We start from the raw sequence: 21,850 nt of genomic DNA, 5'->3' as shown, positions 1-21,850 counted from the left end.
CGTGTTGCTCACAAAATTGAGATCTCATCACTGTGCACTTAGGGTCTGGAATAGTACTAGACTTGTGTCTGAACAGTGTTTCTCGAAGGTGAGAAGGAAGGTGAATGAAGGGAAGAAAGGAAACTCAAGCTGGATGCATCAGACACTGGGGTCTACTTACCTCAAAGGGCCAGCTCCTTCTAGAGGTCTTTGTGTGCACTGCTTCTGTGACTTGAGTATGATTTTCATTTTATTAGTGATGAGGTCTAAATATCTTTCAAAATACATCAAAACTCACCTTTGTCAGGAAGCCCCCAGCACCTCTCTCTTATCCGACCACCACTCCCTTCCTTTTCACTCTTATTTACACTCTCAAATAATTAACTTATTACTTCGGGCTCAGAGACTTCTACTTCCAATGTGTTCTCTTGGTGACTAACTGAGCAAATGTAAAGCAAGAGTTTTCCTGTGTTCCTTCACCTGCCAAACTCACAGCATGAAGCACAGACTTCTGGGTGAATGAATAGGTAATAAGAAGTCTCCAACCCTTTCATGTTAATCTGTAAGACATCTACCTTCAATTTTAAGTTATTCAGGAATTTTATCTTAAGCAAACAGATCATCTGCTTAATTGAGCTCTTATTTAGGGAGTTTTCTGAGTCCCATTTCCGGGTCACTTTTTGGTGGTGGTGGCGGTTATCAAGGGAGAATGAACGACTCATTTCAATGTCAGCCTCAAGAACAGTATAACCTAAAGGATAGCATACCAAAACTTCAGACCAACCCTTTTAAGTCAACTATGAATGACACCAGGCTTACTTTCTTAAGAATGTTATTTGTGCTCTTTAAGTGTTTCTGCATTTCCTTTATTGTATGAGATTACACAGAAACAACAGAACAACAGATAATGGACCCAGCATTTTGAGATGATTATTGAGGTAGCATAGGGGCACTTTAAGATGACTAAGGGAAGACGAGAGTCAGTCAGACCCAAAAAACAAACGGGTGAGGTCATGAGATCAGCAGCATACAGGCTCATTATTGAGCCTGTAGAGTATCCTGTAGGAATCGAAGAAGGCTGCGAGGCTTTCATGATTAAAGGAGTGTAGTCAGCATCTACGTGTGTCTGGGATCCATCACACAGATCAACGGGGCGCACTAGCTGGGTGTGTGGGGAGATATCCAAGATGTTCACCAGGAAAGATGTAAATCGGAGGCTAGTATTATATGAGCTGTCAAGGTGCCTTACTTCAAATGTTTTTGATGATGTAATGTACATAACCAGATGATGTTGCTGCTGCCTCCTCCTTCTTCACCCTCCTTTCACCTCCTCTCCCCACTTCCTCCTCTCTCTCCTTCCCCCTCCTGGTGTGTGTGTGTGTGTGTGTGTGTGTGTGTGTGTGTGTGTGTGTGTGTCTGTGTGTGTGTCTGTGTCTGTGTCTGTGCGTGCAAATGCACTGTTTGTGCACATACACATGTGCACATACACCTTCATTGTTAATTTGGTACCAAGTCAAAGTGTGGATGTGACTGCTAGCCATCAACTCTTTAAACTCATGTGACAGACACTAAAAACCACAAAAGAAAATCAACAGTGGTGTGATTCTCACTGCGTTCTTTTTGCTTTCTGATCCGTACAAGACAAAGGACTCCCAATGACTCCGAAAAAAAAAAATGAGTCCTGATCCAGAACGTGTTTACCATTAACCAGAGAATTTATTTTGCTCCATTGACGGCTTTGATTTTCAGTGAGCCTTTGATTGAGACCACTAGATCCCAGAGGATACCAGGCGCGTGGCCACTTAACCAATGGTGCAAGAAAACACAGAAACAAGAGTTAAGGAAAACCAATCAAAGCACAAAGCTACAACATCCTACAGTAATAAAAGTTTTAATGCACACTCAACTAAAAGAGGCATATAAAGATGACGGAATCTCTGTTCACAGGCAGCCAACAGGATTGGAATTTATCGAACAAACGCTCAGGTTGTGCATTTAAAGATTACAAACCATTAAAGTTGAAGGGGGAAAAATAAAATTAACAATGGAAGCATCAATGACCTTAAAATGGGATGGGGTGATTAAAAAAAGAATTCAAGTATCGTTGTGAAGTTCTTCAGACATATCTTTGAAAAGTTTGTGCATTTCTCATCTTTGCATAGTAAAAAACAAAAGAGCAACATCACTCGGCAAAACTCCACAGCTCTATGTGGTTCGTGGCTCAAACATGCACCTACGTGTACGGCTCACTTAGCTGGGGGGAGTAGCTCTAATTCAGTGGGTTCATGCACTACCCCAGGTGAGCGATGAAGTTGGCGCACACCTCCTCATCCAGGTGTCATTAACTATCGCAGCAAAAGTCTAGCCAGTGAAATGGGAACGTGGTCATCACTTAACACTCTTGCTGGGTAACGTTAAACAATGGTAGGCTTGTGCTTTGAATTCAAATTAATAAGAAGGAGTATTCGCACCACAAAATAAGCAAATGATTGGCGTGTGCAAGAGAAAATGTAGCAAAGAGTTTGAAACTACATAACCTAACACCACTGAAAATGATTCTAACCCATTGTATACAGTATGATTTGCACTACCCTTCATGTCCATACACACACAGCTTAAAGCTTGTGCATTTTACATATACACACGAATAACTTAACATTGGAGCATAGGTTTGGATACCTATGAAACTGTCAGTGTAACAAAAAGTTATACTGACACTTGTCATATATACATAATATTTGGGGACCACTGTGGTCTGATTTAAAACATAACATCGCACATTTACAATGTTGTTTGTGAAATGCTCAAAAGTTAACAATGGAGATCTGTTTTGTAACGGGCGTGGTTTTGTGTCAAATAAAGTCACCACGGTGCCTCGGAACCAGCAGTGAAATGGGTACGGTGTGGTTGGCAGCTGCTTGGTATCTCATAGTGAAGTGGACCCCTAAGCAATGCAACAACAGGGAGAGATACCAAGTCATCTGAGCTTCCTCCAACCGTCCTCCAAGCTGAGCCACTGCCATTCAGTAAAGGGGCACAATCTGCGTCTTACAAAACCAGGGATAAGGTCAAGACACCTTATAGGTAGCCCTGTTGTTGCTATAGAAGCAAAGAGCAAGTTCAAGCCAAAGACTGCATACCTGTATAGCACCTGTTTCTCAGAAAGCCATTCGAGGATTACGATGTTAGGTTATGGTGTGGGGTAGTATATAGCAATCGTGAAGTCTGCCCTGTGAGTGTGAAACTTCAATAACCAAAGGTATCTTTGGAGGAAGGCGGGGGGGGGGGGTAACTCCAGTTCTAAGCCATCCATTTTCAGGAAATCCTCCCTTCTACTTGAAAAAAAATTTGTAAAACTTACTGCATGAGTCTTGCTGGAAAAGGGTTTAGAGCTAAATGTAGAAAGGAATGCAGTGCCGGGAGGAAATGCATAGTTCAGTTGGACATCGTCTTCCTGAAAGAGGGGCTGTGGGGCAGTCGGGGCTCTTGGGGGTCTGAGTTCTAGAGAGCGGTTCCCTGAAGCTATCATGCACAAGTCTGGACATCTAAAACAAAGCCGGGAGGGAATTTCTTCAGGAATTGTTTCCCCCTAACACTTCAGTGGAAGCTATCCTGGCAATACGTTAAAAAAGAAACGGGTAAAAGATGAGGGAAACTCGGAGAGTTTGGGGATGCCAAGGCTCTCTCTCCCCAGCTACTGGAGGAAAATGAAGAGTGTGGGTTCCTCTGTAGTGGAATCCCATCACAGTCCACCAGAGTCCATGGGTCAGAAAATCAGTGAGGACCAAGTGAGCTCCCGAAATCACCATGCCCAATGACAGGCCGAAATGACCAGAAGGCTACCTGCTACTCTGCCCCACCACACTGGCTTTCTGTCACGCAGGTTTTGAGGCAGAAAGATGAAGCAGAAAGGAAATTTGACCGAAAAAAAAAATACATAGGAACAGAATGGAGAGCTTAACTTTTCTCCAAGCTTTCAACATGTACAAATTATTAATTTTTATTTAAGGCTTTAAGTTTCTTCTCCTTTCACATTTAAGACAGGGAAAGAGAACTGGCTAAACCACAAACTAAAATCATGAGCTTGGCACTTTTGTGATTAATTTGAGAAGGGCCTCTGTTTTCTTACATTATATACATGTGCTTAGGATGACATCATAAAGTTTAGACTCATCAGTACATATATACTCACATTTACATAATTTGTGTTCTTGATATGGGTTGTTTTGTGTCCTCCACTTTTTTTTTCTTTTTGGTTTCAAGCAGACTAGCTTTGTTCTGTGCCCAAACAACCTTCATCTGGGGGCTACATCTGTCTTGTTAAGCAAGCCCAGCAATCACTTGACGTGTTATAAGAGAGGACAGAGAAGGAAAGAAAATGAGAGAAAAGAAAGGAAAAAGAGGATGTGGAGCAAGCAACAAACTTGTGTAGAGAGAATCTTTGCAAAGAAAAACATTTCAATACAGACAAGTGGAAATGGCATGTCAAAATCTCTTATTTCCATATTTACATTTATAAAAGGACTATACAATAGCATTGTTCCAATTCCAGCTCCCATTTCCAAAGGATGCTTGGTCCAGGAGAGAACATGATGGGGAAACAGCATCAACAAGAGTACAGTCCGGCTGAGTGCTGCCCTGGGCTGGGCTGGAGTGGGCGGGGACATGGAGTGGAGGGAGAGAGAGCCGAGGGGGATGGAGTGTGTGGGGGGGGGTGCACTATCCAGGCCCAGGCAGCGTCTGCGTGTTCATCTCTCATCTTCCCCTTAGGACTTCCACGGTAGATTTTGCTGAAGATCGGCTTGCTAGCTTGTTGTTATATATGCCATGCAGTTTTTACCCTTTCCAAAATTGGATCTTCATGCCACTGGAGTTTGTCTTTGATAGTAAAGGGAAAAAAAATCATGCCAAATCACTTAGAAGATATTAAGTGTCAGCAGGCTAAGGGGGAAACCATTTGCTACATGTTCCTTTATTGCACTTTTCTGCTGTTCCTTTCTCCTTCAGTTAAAAAGAAAAAAATAAAGGATTTTGAAGTTTTTTTTTTTAATGACATGGTCTTTAACCCCTCCCCTTTATTGACAGGTGATAGGAGGGTTTACTTGAAGTTATATCCAAAAGGGACAGTTGTCTTGGACCCCATTCCCCATTCCCACATTTGAGCTGTGCAGTCATTACCACCCAATGGTCTTGTTTACAGACTTAGGAGTTCCGGCAGCATGACTGAAAACACGTCATACCCAGAACCCAACAGTGCAAGGTGGCATCCCTCCAGTGCAGCTGATTCAGATGGGGCCCTGCTGAGTGGGATCGAACCTCCTCTTCTTGACGTTTCTTCCAGAGGACATTAAAAAGAAGATGCAGGGAGAGGGAGAGAAAAGCCACAGTATTAATCAGATGACAGTGACAGATGAACGCCCACAACGACAATGATGCTAGTTCCAGAGTGGAGTCACGAGCTCACACGGAGGCAGTCTCCTAACTGACCCCAAACACAGAAGAGCTAACGTTTTGGAATGTCGTCATACTTCCCCACAAGATGACACTCTTTGGGGAAGATCCAGAGAAACTTCAAATTGTTCACTTTCAATCACAAATTGGCCTAATTTTAGAAGCAAACATCATTGCTAGTTCATTAGAGGAGACGTTCTGTAGGATAGCCTGCCTCTTCCATATTTCCTCCCAAGAGAATTAAGAAAAACTCGCAGTTGTTTCCTCCAAGCCTCCAGAGTTCACCAGGCTCTCACCAAGGTGGCAAAAAACAAAAACAAACAAACAAAAAAACCCAACCTTGCTGTGCCTGGTTCTTTCTGCCTTGGGTGTGTGAGGTCGTAGCCAACTATGGAACAAGCACTTTTCATGGCGGAAAGGTGGCAGACAGAGCGCACAGGGAGGCGGTACACTCAGGAGAATGGACACATGCCCGGGTTAGCCCAGCCAACGCAGCAGTTTAGCTCTGGTGAGAGAAGCAAGTTCAAATGCCTTGCTCACAGTGTCCAGTCTCCTAAAAAGTGGCTCCTGTGCTTGAAGAGAGAGAGAGAGAGGAAAACCAGCAAGACACCACAGGGCAACAACGTGAGTCGGCTCTAACCTCCCCACGGTCTGGCTTCATGTGGGGCATCAAGCAGGGGGCTCATGCATTAGTCTGCATACTGGTGGGCGCAGCGCTGCAACCTGCAACCACCAAGGCATCATGCAACACCGGAGGCTGAGGAGCCCTCTGCTCCCTCATTCCCCTGCCCACTTACTCAGGGCCAACCGGATGCCTTCACGGGCCCTAAGCACCCAAATGTTACAACAGACTCCTCCTCACGCACGTGTCCTTCAAAACAGAAACACTACCAAAGCTTAAAGTATGTAGAAAAGTGTCCTGCAAAGTTCTTATCTTTCCCAGAAGGCCCACTTGGATGCTTCTCTTTTGAAATATCAAGCCTTGCCATCTTTGACTAAAAAATCTCCCTTTTCTTTCTTCCTAAACTGCCACTGAAACACTTTTCGTGAAAGCTTAGGCATGTGGTACTTTGGCTTAACGACTTAATTCACTGCAGCAAAGACTCTTTGCATTAGAGTTACTGACTCTTCTTACCACCCAGTCCTCTGTGAAGTCAACGATCTTGAGTGCAGGCCTTGCTGACTGCACAGGAAGCATAGGTAACAATGCGTGCAACATCTCCATGTGTCTGCCACCAAATGAACTTGCTGTGGGGCTCAAGACCTGCATCTGCCATCAAGGCCCATGCTCTCTGAGAAGATATTTAAGAGAGGTGTCTCCTACTAAAGACGTGGGGGAGAGAAACACCAATGCCTAACCTTGAGAAATTACCCTAGAGGACCAGGGACCTTACCCAAGCCAGCTGCGCATCACTGGAACTCAGGAGAAATATCAAACTAGCTCAACTAATGTAAACACCAAGGGCAGAACAACCCGACTAGCACCGAACAGGACATGACCACAGTACCCATCTCTAAGTTCTTTCATTCAAACGCAGGGAATATCCAAGGTCACAACAACCAGGTGGCATGTTTTTAAAGAGAGATCTGAAATTCTCCTTCAGCCTGGCACCCAGGAAACTCTAGCGTCCAAATGTGTATGTTCCTCTTGCACGTAAGTTTGTGAAGCTTTGTGCTCTTTCCATAGAACAACATTCTAAAGAGTCCTGGGTTCTTTGGTCAGACAGAGAAGTGGTTCCCTATCGAACCCTATATTTTCACTGAACAGTACCGAGAGCAGACTGGAGGACATTTCTCTTCTACTCCAGCAGTGGAGAAAGCAAGCTGTGGTGCCGGGGAGAGGGAAACCAGAGAGCAGAGAAGGCTAACCCAGCAAGCCCTCTGTGAGGTTCCCTCATAGGTAAGAGTGTCCACTCTGGGCCACCGTACGTCAAGCACTGCCTGTTCTGAATTTTCTATATGAACCTAAGGCTCTTTTTGTTCAGTTCTAATGCGAAAGTGAAAACTCTAGTGGCCAGGTCCTTGCTGGCTCCCTTCCCAAACCGTTTTGTCTGAATGCCCTCTACTCCCTGGATTTCGAAGGCAACTCTGTTATCACAACCAGAAAGGTATTTCTGGACCATTGTAAAAATATCAATACAATCCCTTTGTATTACAACGATAGCATTTTTTGTCAATTTTTTGTACTTGTGGGAAATCTAAGCTTTTGCCTATAATGCATGTAATTATATACATACACGTCCACACGTTAAAAATCTCCAGGCAGCTACCATGTGTCTTCTGGCGAGGATGTAGAGTTACCTACTACCATCACCTTTAAAAGAATTATGTGTAGAGATGTTTTCCCTGTAAGTATGTAAGTGCATTCATTCATGCCCAATGCCCTGGGATTCAGGAAGAGAGCACCAGATCTGCTGGAACTGGAGCTTTACACAGTTTCAAGCTACCACGTTGGAGCCAAACCCAGTCCTTTGCAAGAGCACCAAGTGCTCTTTACTGCTGAGCCATCTCTAGCCAGCTACTGTCACATTCTTTATCTTAGTTCCCATGCCCATCTCCAAAGACCAACCCCCTCCCCAACACACACACACACACACACACACACACACACACACACACACACACACCCCTAACCTCTAAGCCCCCTTAGATTGAGCTCATGTCCTTAGGGGTTTGAGTCAAGGAAACACACGCATGTTCCTGGTTGGCCTGACATCATGGTGATGTATGAGGAATAAAGTGCCTAACCCAAGGGCCTTGGGCAACAAGGGAATGTGGCTCTGTATTCTGCACTGGAATATGACACAGAATTTAGAAGGAAAAGCAACAATTTAGTTACCATGCTCACAGAGACTCTGGTTAAAATGTATTCCACTTCCTAACTTTAAGAGAATTAAAATACTTCCCTTCCCCACCAAGATTCAGTTATTTTTCTGGCTATAACCCTTCAACTGTCATTTTAAAGGACCAACTGTGACAATCTTTTCTTTGGAGAAGAAATAGAACAGAATGGAGCCCAGGCTAATGAAAACTGGCTTAGAGCTCAGAGAGGGTGCTAACGCAAGTGCTTTCCCAGACAGAGAACCACCTGTGACTATTGCAGGCTTTAAAAAAGGAGCATCTTGTCAGGAACTGCCCTAAGAACTTAATACAGTCTCTGCCGGTAATGGTGGAAACCCACCTTGCCATTGGAACCTATGGAGACCAGGTGGGATAGTGGAGCAAGTGAGAAGATTCCAATGCTGAAGACATTGTAATATGGCGGAAGGGCCCACACTCATCCTGGAATCAATCCCAGCGAACTACCTGACTGTCACCTTCAGGTCCTCTCCTTGTCCCACCAAGAACTTCTTTTTTTCCCATTGCTATCACTTGCTATCATATTGATAAATGTTGTGTGCATGAGCTCACATCTAAATTCTTGTATTCAAATTTAGGGAGTTGTACTGGCTAGTTTTATGTCAACTTGACACAAACTACAGTCATCAGAGAGGAGTGAGCCTCAGTTGAGAAAAATGCCTCCATAAGATCGGGCTGTAGGCAAACCTGTAGGCAATCTTAATGCTTGACAGGGGAGGGCCCAGGGCCCACCCCATTGTAGGTGGGGCCTCCCCTGGGCTGGTGGTCCTGGGTTCTATAAGAAAGCAGGCTGAGCAAGCCATGAGGAGCAATCCAGTAAGCAGCACCCCTCCATGGCCTCTGTATTAGCTCCTGCCTCCAAGCTCCTGCCCTGTTTGAGTTCCTGTCCTGGCTTCCTTCAACGATGCACTGTAATACAGAAGTGTAAGACAAATAATCCCTTTCCTCCTTCCCAAGTTGGTGTTTGGTCATGGTGTTTCATCGCAGCAGTAGTAACCCTAACTAGGACAGGGGTGTTGCATTAATAGTTTTCTTCAAAGTAAATGCAGCCTTGTTAATTTTTTAACGCATATGCAAAGTTTACGTTCCATTTTCCCTAAACTTTGGGGAAGACGCTCCTCAGATAATCTATCGTCTATTTTGTTTGTTCCAATGTCCAGTAAAAACCAGTAACTCCAGTAGTTTAATTGAGTATCACTACTATTCAGCATGAATTAGGTATCAGGGGCCCATGAGTCAACCATGACAAAGGTTAGTGATTCCCCCCACCACAGCTCACAACTGGAGCCAAGAAAAATAAATGCAGCTGCAGGAAGAAGGAGGGCATGTTGGTGTGCCGTGGCCTACATTCATTTTCCACAAAATGACTCAGAATCAACCACAAGATTCTCAACACATGGAAACTTACCCACTTAGTCATGCCTTAGTACCCTCAAGACCTCTAGAACATGGAGTATGGATTTACCCAACATTACTTACTACATGCCCATTTTATATTACTCAATATATCTGAATACATGGATGTAGTAACAAGCATACCAACAAAGAGTACTTATTTTTTCTCTCTCTCTTTTTAGGAATTCTACAACTTTGCGTGTGGAAGTCCTGTGCACATTAACCAAATGTTTCAGACTTGACTATCTGACTAAAAAGAAGCAACCTAAATTTGTGTTGACTTCAGATCACAATAATTCTGATCAATGTGCATAGCTTTATGTACATAAGGTATACATGTCCATATCCTCCTGAAGTCCTATCTTTCAACACCTAGTGCAGAAGTGTGCTGTAAGGGAAGAATCAGTAGGACAAGGGCAGGTGCCAGCATAGTTGTGTTTCTTGCTTGTCTTTGTCTGCCTGTTCAAGTAAAGGATGATGGTGCCACTCTTCCACCTCTAAATTACTCAGCAAATCATGTCTAAAGGAATGTGACACTAGGAAAGTGTGCTCTCTCCCAATCAATCAATTGCACCTGTTCTTCTCATTGCAAAGTTTACCCCACCCTCAAAGGCTTCAGGCGACTTTGCTCTTTCCTCTTCTGGGAATAATGCCCCAGTTTCAGGAAGGATTTCCAACAGCGCTATCTAGAACAATCTTCTTGACAACTATTTCCAATTTCCGCTACTAAAGGAAACTGTTTTTATTTACACTGAGCTCAGTGACACTCTGAAAAGCTTCCAACTCAGTACTTTCAAATCATCTCTAATCGTCTTCAAAACTGTCCAAGTGGTGGGAAAACTTGAGCATTATTACTGAGCACAGACAGCTTTCCATTGTGAAGTAGGAGTAACAGTTCACAGCTTGACACAAACCACCAGTCCCTACGAAGACCTAAAGCAAACAGCATGGCAACTAGCAGCTTGGAGTACAACAGCATCTCCAAATTCCAGCTCCGAAGTTGAACAAAGGAGAAGTTGAACATTTGAGAGACATTCTTGGCCTGTTATCCTCAAGGCATGAAAATATTTACAGCATGGTATTGTGCAGTAATGTGCCTTTCTACACTTTACCAGAAAGTGAACATTCCAGCAGCAAGAAATAAGAAGGAGCTTTATAACTGAGCTCATCCAGAAGTGTCTCTCTAGTCCCCACCCAAAGTCAGCGGAGCCAGGTTTGAACCTTGCTTGGTTGACTCTGTGTTGACCCCTCACCTTGTGCCCTGCTCTTCTCATGACTGGACATCTCTCTTAGACGGGAATCATCTGCACAGAGCCTAACCCACTAATTGACACAGTAATAAAAGCTTCTCCCCCAGAACATGCAGTTCAAGCTGAGAGCTAGCCAGGCTGCTGTTTTGAGGTCCTGCTACAGAACAATGTGCTCTCATGGCGAACAAAGAAACGGTACATCTGGCGTTGCGTGGCTTTGTGTGGCAATGATGCACAGGAGATGGTTTCTTGGGCCTTTGAAATGAATGTTTCTTAATGGTAAGGAGGTCCATGCCACGGAATGGGCCAAATTTCTTTTTCTGGAGGCACATGTGATTTTTTTTTTAAAGAAAGTATTATAAATAGAATACACAATTTCTGTAATATATGATGACTTTTTCACAGTAGTGAGGCACTAAGAAAAGTTTTCCTCTGCAATGAGGAAAATCCAAACAGAAACATACCGCTTCTGAGATTCTTCTTATGTGATCCAGGATGGACAATATCTCCTTCAAATGAGGAAATCTAAAGATCAGCTACCTTATTCGGCTTGTGTGTTTCTGCAAGCACGCTGATGTCAGAATTACTATTTCACTAAATTAGTGAACTTTATAGACACTTTATAGACATCCGTGCAGAAAACAGGCACCATTCGATACGTATTTCCAAATAGAAGTCTCTCAAATGGTATGGGCTTACTCATTAAATTTCAACAGGGTAACAAATTAGCAGAAAGAGTTGATTTATTTAGATCACACCTTGGTATCTTTTCTTTCATAATCAGCTTCTAATAATAAGATTTTAACTGGTTTAATGAAGGTCACTACATGTTCGTTCTAAGCAAAGCTTCCTCCCTTGAGTAGCTGGGTGGAAGCAAAATGAGGGGGCTTTGGTTTGACAGCAGGCTTCATCTCCTGCTTAAATTCTTTCCAAAAGATCTGGATGAAAGTTAATTTATGAAAGAAACTATCTGGCAGAGGAAGGCTTACCTATAAAAAAAAATAAAAATCAAGTCACCATAGCCCAAAATGTATGAAAGTGATTCTCTAATGAATCTGAGGTACAAAATATCCAAACTAGATAAATCATAAATTGGTTTTAAAAGGTTAAATACAATAGGGTTTATCTGTTATTTTCCAATATGGTCTAATTTAGCAATCTTGGCTATCATATGCAATCCAAATTAAAAGTCATTTGAAAGCACAGCAGGCCACTCAGCTATGTAAATGTTACAGTAAATGTTACAAAGCCATTGCTTTCCAATTTAGTTGGCTAGAGAAATAATATTAAATGTCTGTAAGTAAATAATGAAAGTTTTCAAATTACAAAGTTACATGTAAAAAAAAAAAAACAAACCATTGGTTATGTGATGCCTGAGATTGTGGAAGACCCCAACGGACAATAAACCAGTGTTTAGCAGAAACAAGTAGGAATTTATGTATATTTATTTCTTAACATATCTCCTAAGTGCACTCGAAAGCACTCAGGAGGCCCTGCTACCATGAGCTGGACTGTCTTCTATTGGCTTGCTCTTTCTTCATGTTCAAGTGAATTCCTTCCACTGCCCGTGCTTCCCTGCCTGCCTGAAGATGACATCTGAAGCTCCACGTCCTTCATTTCTAACCCACTTCTGAGTAAAAGCATATTTGTGTGTGTGTGTGTGTGTGTGTGTGTGTGTGTGTGTGTGTGTGTGTGTGTGTGATTGTACTGTTAACACCAAAGTCTCGTAGCAGGAACTCAAAACCAGGTTATGTAAGCAGAAGAGAGAGGTGCCCGAGCCACAGAGTAAAAAGACATGCGGCGTTGCTTACTTAAATCCCCAGCCTGTGCCCCCAAGGACAATCGCTGCTACCAGGATGGCACCAGCGATGGAGCCTATTATGAGATTGGTGGCACTAGGACCTGTGACAAAGGATCATGGGAAGAAAGTCACGTGAGCCAACTACTTTCATTACCACAACAGAAAGAGCAGCTTCAGGAAGGGAAACCCTGCTGTGCAAGATCCCCCCCCCTCCCGCCCCCCCCCCCCCTGAATGTTTTCATTACTTTCTTATCTTAGCTTTAATCCCATGTCAGATGCCTCCACCGGTGACTGGTTGGATCAGTTGTCTTTGAATTTACTCTTTCTTTGCTACCTTTTCTTTGGATGTTAAGCTCTGTTAAGATCAGCTTCCTAAAAACCTGAAGCCAATCAACCCCCCCGGCCTTCCGTGCATATGTGTTCTCTTCCTCCCTTCCACTCATATCATAAATCAAACAGGTTTGTGCAAATAAGGAACCGAGCTCCATTAGCACTGGCTCCACCTGACTGCCAAACACAGGAGATAAATGACCCCATGACCGTGCTTCTCCGACCAACACAGCACATTCTCGATGCCTTTTTGTTCTGTACTGGGAAACAGTGAGAATTTTAATCGGAAGAGATCGACCGATAAAGACACCTGGCCTTGCAACTTCGTTCCCGGATATTTCTTCCTGGTTCTTCAGTGTTAAACCCCCCAAAATGGGCTTGCAGGTGTAGGAGACCTAAAATTTCTATGAGTAGTTTATAGGAAATGGGAAGAAGAAAAAAGAATTCTTTTCATTCCATTAGAGAATATCTTTTAAATTTCCATTTCTCACTGGGGAATATGAAACTCGGCAGTATATTTAAAAATCAGAGAAGACATCAAGGAATGACAATATGAAGTAAAGAGACTGCCACTGATAAGTCGACAGAAATTACAGTAGCTCCATTCTCCCCCTTCATTCAGCCTTTAAAGATCAAAACAAAGTTATATGTAGCTTAAACGTTTAAACTAAGAATGAAATTTCACATCCTCCAGGATCTACTATGCATATGCATAGCAGTGCCCCCTAATAACCAAATACCTTCAAGTGCTAGCTACATATACCTGCCCATAAGTCACAAACTAGCCAGTTTTGCTGGTTTTCCTAAAATCTTTAAGTGTATTACAGACATTCATTCCCAGGCAGAAGAGTTTCTTCTCTCATATAAGTGGACACCATTGGTGACATCCCCACAGATGTATAGGTGATGGTTCTGCCCAGAAATCACATAGTATTAGAGGTGTAAGTAGGTCCAGGACAGGGGTCCTCTCTGATTCCTGGGTTTTGACATGCTCTTAAACCACGGAAGGTCTATAGACCATGAATCTCAGTGGCCTTTGGAGACACATCAAAGATAAAAATAACAGCAATGCGAACGATAAATGCCTTCTAGAGACTGTAGAGTGAGCACCAACTCCACTCATTACCGAACATTTGACATATCTCACTGAATCCTCACAAAGGAACATGTGAGGCAGGAAATGGGGACCGTTCTGACTTCAAGACTTGCGTTATGAATCAAGGGTCAACAGACCGGAGCCCACAGACCAAATCTGTACTGATGATCTGTTTGGGCCAAGACATTTTTGTTGTAGCAAAGCCATGCTTTTTTACCTATATACCGACTATGGCTGCTTTGGACGGCAATGTTGAATGGTTGTAATGGACAGACACCCTTGTAGCTTGGAAGACAAAAACTATTAACCCCTAGCCCTTCCCAGAAAGTCTGTGGATGACGACTGCTCTGACGAAACTTCCTGCTACTCCATACACTGCCCCGCCCCTTCCCCACGGTGAAATCTGAAGAAAATATTTTTTTTTAAAGTACTCCTAGGACCATGTTATGCACCTACACTTCAGGTAGTTTGCATTTTGTGGGTTCAGAAAATAGAGGTTGGAGTCAGATTCAATAGAGAATCCGTGAGAAGTGATTCCTGGTGTGCGATTCTCAACTAAGGAGTAGAAATGTAGAAGTTAAATCTGACCCTGGAAGCCTTGTTGATTGAGTGAACACTGCACTGTCAGTTAAGCCATGAAGTATTAAAACTGTGTTGTGCTGTACGGTTTAAAAACCCATCATCAATTACAAACAAATGGAAGTTGAAGGGGAACGTCAGTAAGACACTAGAGAAAACGTTCATGAAACAAGAACAGCAAAACTTTTTTTAGGGGGGAAAAATGTACACTTACACACTTACCTGTCACAAGCATAAAGAGCAACAAACCAGCCACACTGGAAAGGATGGATGGGGACAAATGCTGCGAACAGGACTGTTTACAACAAAGATTTTTTTTTTTTCTTTTTGGATCCTGTCTATCGCTAAGACTTGAAGGACGACCAGAATTTATCGCGTTGGCCATATCTGAAGGCACTGAACCTATGGCCACTAAGTCACATAGAAAACACATTTGAGATGGTCTTTGGAAAACTGCCTTTCTTCTCAGGAGAATTTCACATACACGTGTGTCTGGAATTTGGCGCTGGGATGGGAACACTTGGCCAACGGTCCCAAGGTGCCTCTTGCAGGACCAAGTTCTTGTCATCCAACCTTTTAGCACTGTTACATGCTTCGTTTTCTCACAGGTGAAAAAAACAAATACAAGCCCTTTTCCAGGGTTCCCCACTTCTCTCCTCATCTAACTAGCCTCACTGACCACACTGACGGGACAGTGAGTTAAGGGCATAAAGCTAAGCTGGGTGTGAGCGCTCACACCTGTAAATTCAGCACTTAGGAATCTGAGGCCGAAGGACTGCTGCAAGGTCAGGGCTAGCCTTAGGCTACACAGTTAAGTTCCAGATGAGCATGAGCAACAGACTGAGACGGGACTCTGTCTCAAAAAAAAAAGTTTTGTTTTGTTTTGTTGTTGTTTTTTTTTAAAGAGCTAAGGCTGGCCAGGCTTTCCAACTACAGCAGAACAGCTTCGCGTGTAACCTACACACCTGACTCCACTCCTACCACTACTGTGGTGCCCAAATTGCCTGACTCGGGTACAGAAGGAGAGCAGATGTGTCCCCCAACTAGTGAAACTAAGGGCTGTGCTGACAGCGAACATACATATTCTTTGGGCTAAGTCAAGGATAGCTGGTGTCTCCTCGAGACACTGATAATTCATTTTGGGGCCACCATAAAAGTGTTAACAGAACCCCAGTAAACAGGAAACCCAGTGTGTGTGCACAGTGTGTGAAGGGTGACTCCTGTCGTGTGTCTGTAAATACTCTCTGGGTAATGGAAAGGAACAGGCTTCCTGAGAAGCTAGTCTGTACCTAGCAACCTCAGCCATCTGGAAGGTGTGGATCAAGCGCAGAGGGAGCTAAACTCAAGCATCAGGAGAGTCTAATGGGTAAGCGACACAGAACACACTGGTGTAGACACCGGTAGTTTAAAGACAAACCAACCAGAGGAACGGCAGCTGTTCCCTACGGTTGGGCAGGTTTGAACTTAATCTATTTTCACTTCTCATGTTCCTTGCTCCAATGTTTATGAAAACCTCAAAGTTGAACTGTGAACCAATGTTGTAACAAAAAAAGGAAAGAGAAAGAAAGGGGAAGAAAGAAAGAAAGGAAGAAAGAAAGAGAGAGAGAGAAAGAAAGAAAGAAAGAGAGAGAGAGAGAGAGAGAGAGAGAGAGAGAGAGAGAGAGAGAGAAAGAAAGAAGAAAGAAAGAAAGAAAGAGAGAGAGAGAGAAGGGAAGGAAGGAAGGAAGGAAGGAAGGAAGGAAGGAAGGAAGGAAGGAAGGAAGGAAGGAAGGAAGGAAGGAAGAAAGAAACAAAGAAAGCAAGCAGTGTCCTTAATGTCTTCTTTTGAAAATCTGAGTTGAAGCCTTCTATATCATTCTCAATAAATAGGAAAGCATCAGTGACTATCATTCTCACTACCTATAAAGTGTGATAGTTGTTGGTATTTCTAACTGCATATCTAGATTAATTTGAGTGGTAAAAGTAAATTCATTATAATACTTCTACGAAAACTCTCACATAAAATCATTTTGCCAATTAATAGGAAGAAAAACTAAGATCTATACTTTAAAAATTCTTTACAAGTGAGGAGGCAAAGGAAGTTTTGGGCTCTGGCCTGAATTGTGACTAAGCACCCCAACATTGTTTTATGCCCCACATTGTTCCAGACAGGAGAAGGTTCTACAGTGCACGAGAAAATCACAAGACACAAATACATCCAAATCACAGCACAGATGACATTACCAACAGGAAACACCCAACAAGACAAAACACAGAAGGGACAGGGTTCGAGCATCACTTCAGACACCAAGCACCAAAGAAAGACACCCGGAAACTCACAAGGATGCTTACTCTATTCCCCACCCTGTGCCTCCAAAAATCACCCCCAGGGCCAGTATGGTGCCAGCCACAGCCCCCTATGAGCCTGCTTGTGGCCATGTTCACTGTGTGGAGGGAAAACGGAGATTTTTTTTTTTTAAACAGAAGAAATCACACACTGATTTCACTATCATACAAAACAATCTCTCCAGGAAATGCTTTAAAAGTTAGCTAAATATGGATATCTTTGTTTGAAAGTTTGAAACTGAGATGGACAGACATTATAATTTTTATCTTCAAACTGCACACACCCTACTTTAAAACATAATCCCTTATAAATATTTTCAAGCTTATAAGTAATCCAATTTGAGTTACAGTGTCTAGCAGTATGAAGTAAAATTTTAATTGCATTACAGCAAATCTATATTTTAATTATAAACTAGACATTAATGCATCATTTATAATTTTTTCAAACTGCAAAATATGCTTAACATCATTTAAATGAAGAACATATCATTCAATTTTTTTAAAAGACATTCTAAAGAGTAGCTTTAAAATTCTGTGTAATTAACCCAGGAAGTTATTGGAAAGTATATTTTGAATGACTACAAGGTTTGGATTTTAGTCATAGGAAATGGATGTTTAGTTCTTCAGCTATAGATTCCAGAATATATCTGTGTGCCGGGAGGAAGTCAGGGTCTCTGAAAATTGCAGTGGTTGCTACAGACCACCCATTATTATTATTATTAATAACCCATCGTTATTAGTGCAGAGCAGAAACACTCAACACCCATGCATCACCACTTCTGTGCAAGGCTTTCAAGTGCTGAGAAACAACCCCAAAACAGGTAGACTCCCAATGTTTTCTCTACAAGAGTGACATGAAGTCAGATGTTGAACTAGGAGGCGAATATTATTTAGGGTTGGTTATGTCTGTAAGTGTACAAGGGAGCTGGCTCATAGACACTTCTCTCGTTTTTACATAAGTGAAAGGTAGTGAATGCAAATGACCTTACCAATGAAAACAGTTTCACTTCAACAGGACTGTATTACACAGACTGAATGCTATGAACACAGGGGAACAGAATCGCAAAGTGAGACTCACAGTCACAATTGTTTAAGGCTTCCTCCAGTGCCCATGGACCTTTTAGTAAGATATTGTCCCAAGGGAAGAGAATCTTGGATCTCTAAGCCTGTTTAGCAATTTCACAATTACTTCATTTTATCACAAGGTAGATAATATAAATGAGAACCTAAGGGTTATTAACTAAATGCAACCAGAGAGATCCTTTAAAAAGTAAAAAGATGGAAACACAACACAAAACAGAGAAAATCTAGTGAAAGCTAAGAGGAGGGGAAAGATAATTTAGGCGGTGGCCCATGGCATGACCACACGTGTTCATTCAAAATGACCCAGCCACAGCTCAGATTTCCAAACTATGGGTACAAACACTAGGACAGAAGGGGTTCCAAACAAAAAAAATTCTTTTTTTTTTAAAGAAAATCATTGCTTTCAGAATACTAAATTAACAAATATGTTAGTTCATAACTTTTTGGGGGAGGGTGGTGTACTTAAATTTGAAGTAATGGCTCTCAGAGCCGGAACATACCAGTCAATCCCACATTCCCTTCAACCTTTAGATAAGGTAGCTACAACAAATCACAGGGAAATATTTCCTTCCTCTCCCATATAATGTGATGCTAACTGAATATTTGTTAATTTTTGGAATTATAACTACCACAGGAAAGATGAATTTTGCAAACTCCCCTACGTTTGTTGTGGTATAATTCGTCTCTGCAGAAGGGAGAGAATTAGGTGGGCCCACTGTGCAAGTATTAGAAACCTTATCAGGGGAACAAAAAAAAAAAAAAAAGAAAAGAAATCCTGCAGATACTTCAAGCCTGTATTCCAGGCAGGCAGATGATGAGCCTTAATCAGCACTGAGAAAGAATAATTATCTTCAGATTCTCGACAGACAAGTACTCTCAACACAAAGCAAACGAGAAGGGCTGGAGAAGTGGTTTTCTCAGAACTCATCTCTTTGTGTGCTTCTGATGCTCTCCACCCTGCCCTGCACCCTGGAACAATATGGGAAGATGTAGCAAGCCCCTGGGTTTTATCTCTTTAAATTCAGAATCAACCTGTCTTCAGATCTGCTTGGCAGGGACTGATAGTGACCCTCAGGAGGGCAGTGTTTTACAGGGAACAAATTTGTGAAAGTAGCTGCTTTGAACAGCTACGGTAGAAAACTGGAAACATTTTTCCTTGTGCCTTTGCAAATTCACGATGTAGCTTCACATCCATACTCACTGGTTTATTATGCTTCTGTTCATTAATTCTCTCATTCATATTCATTCATTATCTGCAAATGTCTCCTCTTAGGCTCTATGCTGTGTACACAATGACATGCCTTAATTTTCTCCCGTGACCCTGACCATGGCACTGATAACACGGTCCTGGTTTGGGGGAGCTAGACTTTGTCCCCTCGCTGTCTGACACACTTGTCCTTCTTTAGAGTGTGCAGGTCAATCACGCTCATTACCTCAGTACCTGTGCGTGTGTGTGCTGTCTGTGGGCTTATTATCTTCAGTCCTGCTTCCTGTTCTCTCTAGGTTGACTGGTCCTTAAAAAAATACAACTTTTAGTAAGTGTGTAATATTAAGAGGCAAGCTATAAATTTTCTTCTTTTTTGAAAAAAAAAAAAAAGGTTCTCTATTTTTGCATGTAGAATTTCTGCACAGACAAGTCAGACTTCACACACTTAAAGAACGCTGCTCTTTTGGAAACTGCATGTTCCTTTCTTAGAGTTTCCAAAGCAAGAAGGTGCCGAGTTGCACTTCCATGATTCCGTGGGCCAACCAAGGCTAAGTGCCTCCGCCCCTTGACACTTCAAAGGCCTTAGGCAGCAAAGCCATCATCGGTGCCCTGTCTAACATAGTCCTTGCTGCAGAGATTTACATTTACATTGCTAAACTGAAGGTTAAACACAAACACTAAATGAAGCCCTTAGTTTTGCAGCATAATGTTGACATTATAAAAATACTTTATCTTGCTGGAAATCTCCATGTGTTAGGCATAAAATCAGATCTCCTTCTCTTTTCAGTGAAATAAAAAAAAAGTTCAATTTTAGACTACTGGGAGACATGTCTGGAAGGACATAGAATAAGTTATTTCATGACAGATATTATTTCATCTGAATGTAACGGCATGCCCTTGGAATACCAGCAGCAGGGAGACTGTGGGGTTGAGGCCAGTCAGAACTACACAGCAAAATCTTGTCTCAAAAAAAAAAAAAAAAAAAAAAACCACTGCACTTCATGCTATCGACAAAAATACAGAGGCTTTTCTGGATTTATATAAGATAAACTCGTAGTTTCTAAAATATTTTAAAATACGGTATATCTTTAAACTTTGGTGGAGTCTGTGGTTAATAAGAAAGTGCCCGACATATTACTATATATAATACTTCATACTCACATATGAGAATCATTTAATGATCTGAACTACTAAATCGAAGGTTGGTCATTTGAAAGTCGCCTAAAGGCTATCTGCAAAAGCTACGCTAAATAATACCTGGTGCTTCTTATATTTAGAAGTCATTGTTTTCAAAATTCTAAACTCGGATGATAGACTGCTTTTCTTCAGAGGCATAATAAGCGCTGCTAACAAGTAATGGCCCCCTCTAATGGGCTTAATCGCTGCTGGCCTATAGGCGCTCTCTTTTCTTATTATGCACAAAGAACTCGCAGAAGGACTTAGCATTCTGCCTTAAAAGAGGCAGTAGCCAAAGAGGCACTGAGGTTAAGCTCATGTGATCACATTTTATTTAATTATCTGTTAACAGTGATAATTAGCTTTCCCATTTGTGAGGCAGCAGGTCTGGGTAAATTGCCTTTAAGGTCCTTCCTATCTCAATTTGATGACTATGGTCTTCATTGAAGGGTCTGGCCCAACCTTCCTTCCTAGGAATACTATCCCTGCCTATGCAAGTCAGTGAACGGGATATAACCCACTCTCTTCTCCTTTTGCTCGTCACAGTGATGCCGTGATCGCCATCAAGTGAGAAAAAAAAATCTATCATAGTCCACAATATGCATTGAGCAAAGCAGATGCAAATTAATGAAAATGAATGGGCATGGCTTTCCTTCCATAAGGTAGAAAGGTAGAAACAAACTCACTCTCTCTCTCTCTCTCTCTCTCTCTCTCTCTCTCTCTCTCTCTCTCTTTCTCTCTCTCTCTGTGTGTGTGTGTGTGTGTGTGTGTGTGTGTGTGTGTGTGTGTGTGTGTGTGTTTTGATGGGTACATGCAAATATGGGTGTGCTTAAAGAGTGAGTACATGTGTGTAGAGGCCAGCAGTTTGCATCAGGGGTCTTTCTCAGTCACTCCCCCACCTTAGTTTTTGAGGCAGGGTCAACTCATTGAACCTGGAGTTCACCTTAAATGTTCTGGACCAGAACTCAGGTCTTCAGGCCAGCGCTTTTCCCACAGAGCCATCTCCTCAGCCCCTGGAAATCCTTTTAAACAGAATGGTAGGTCATCCCATCCTTGCGTAATAAAAGGAAATCACTACTTTCAGAGATCTCAACAGAAACAAGTTGACAGAAGAGTGACTCCCAAAGGCTTTCACATATATAATCAATGGCAACACAGGGGTGGATGATGTGCAATAGTATAGTGAATAGTTTTTTTGGAAATCCTTTCCGAGAGGGCTGGAAATACAGCTCAATGGTAGAGCTTGCCACGCATGCATGCGACCCTAAGTTCTACTGAGAGAGAAGAGAAAAGAGAGGAGAGAGAAGAGGAGGAGGGGG

The 21,850-nt window shown here is 42.4% G+C and overlaps 1 protein-coding gene across 3 annotated transcripts in view; it reads right to left on the bottom strand.

Moving 5' to 3' along the window:
* Positions 1-1,675: 1,675 nt before the first annotated feature.
* Adam23 (ADAM metallopeptidase domain 23) overlaps positions 1,676-21,850 on the bottom strand; it is a 157,042-nt gene continuing 136,867 nt past the window's right edge. Inside the window, exons 25-26 of one of the 3 annotated variants that reach the window (XM_052749646.1) lie at positions 17,072-17,163; positions 1,676-5,313 (exon numbers count right to left, since the gene is read on the bottom strand). In XM_052749646.1, the coding sequence (XP_052605606.1) occupies positions 5,182-5,313; positions 17,072-17,163 (224 nt within the window). In that variant the 3' untranslated portion in view covers positions 1,676-5,181. Of the gene's footprint in view, positions 5,314-12,745; positions 12,837-17,071; positions 17,164-21,850 lie in introns of all 3 variants that reach the window. The other 2 variants (XM_052749647.1, XM_052749648.1) reach the window with 2 other exon arrangements.

This window comes from Peromyscus californicus, unplaced genomic scaffold (genome assembly GCF_007827085.1).
Source record: "Peromyscus californicus insignis strain IS unplaced genomic scaffold, ASM782708v3 Scaffold_21__1_contigs__length_65335640, whole genome shotgun sequence".
Classification (NCBI taxonomy): Eukaryota; Metazoa; Chordata; class Mammalia; order Rodentia; family Cricetidae; genus Peromyscus; species Peromyscus californicus.
The sequence above is the reverse complement of the archived record's forward strand: the minus strand, read 5'-3'. Positions and strand labels throughout refer to the sequence as shown.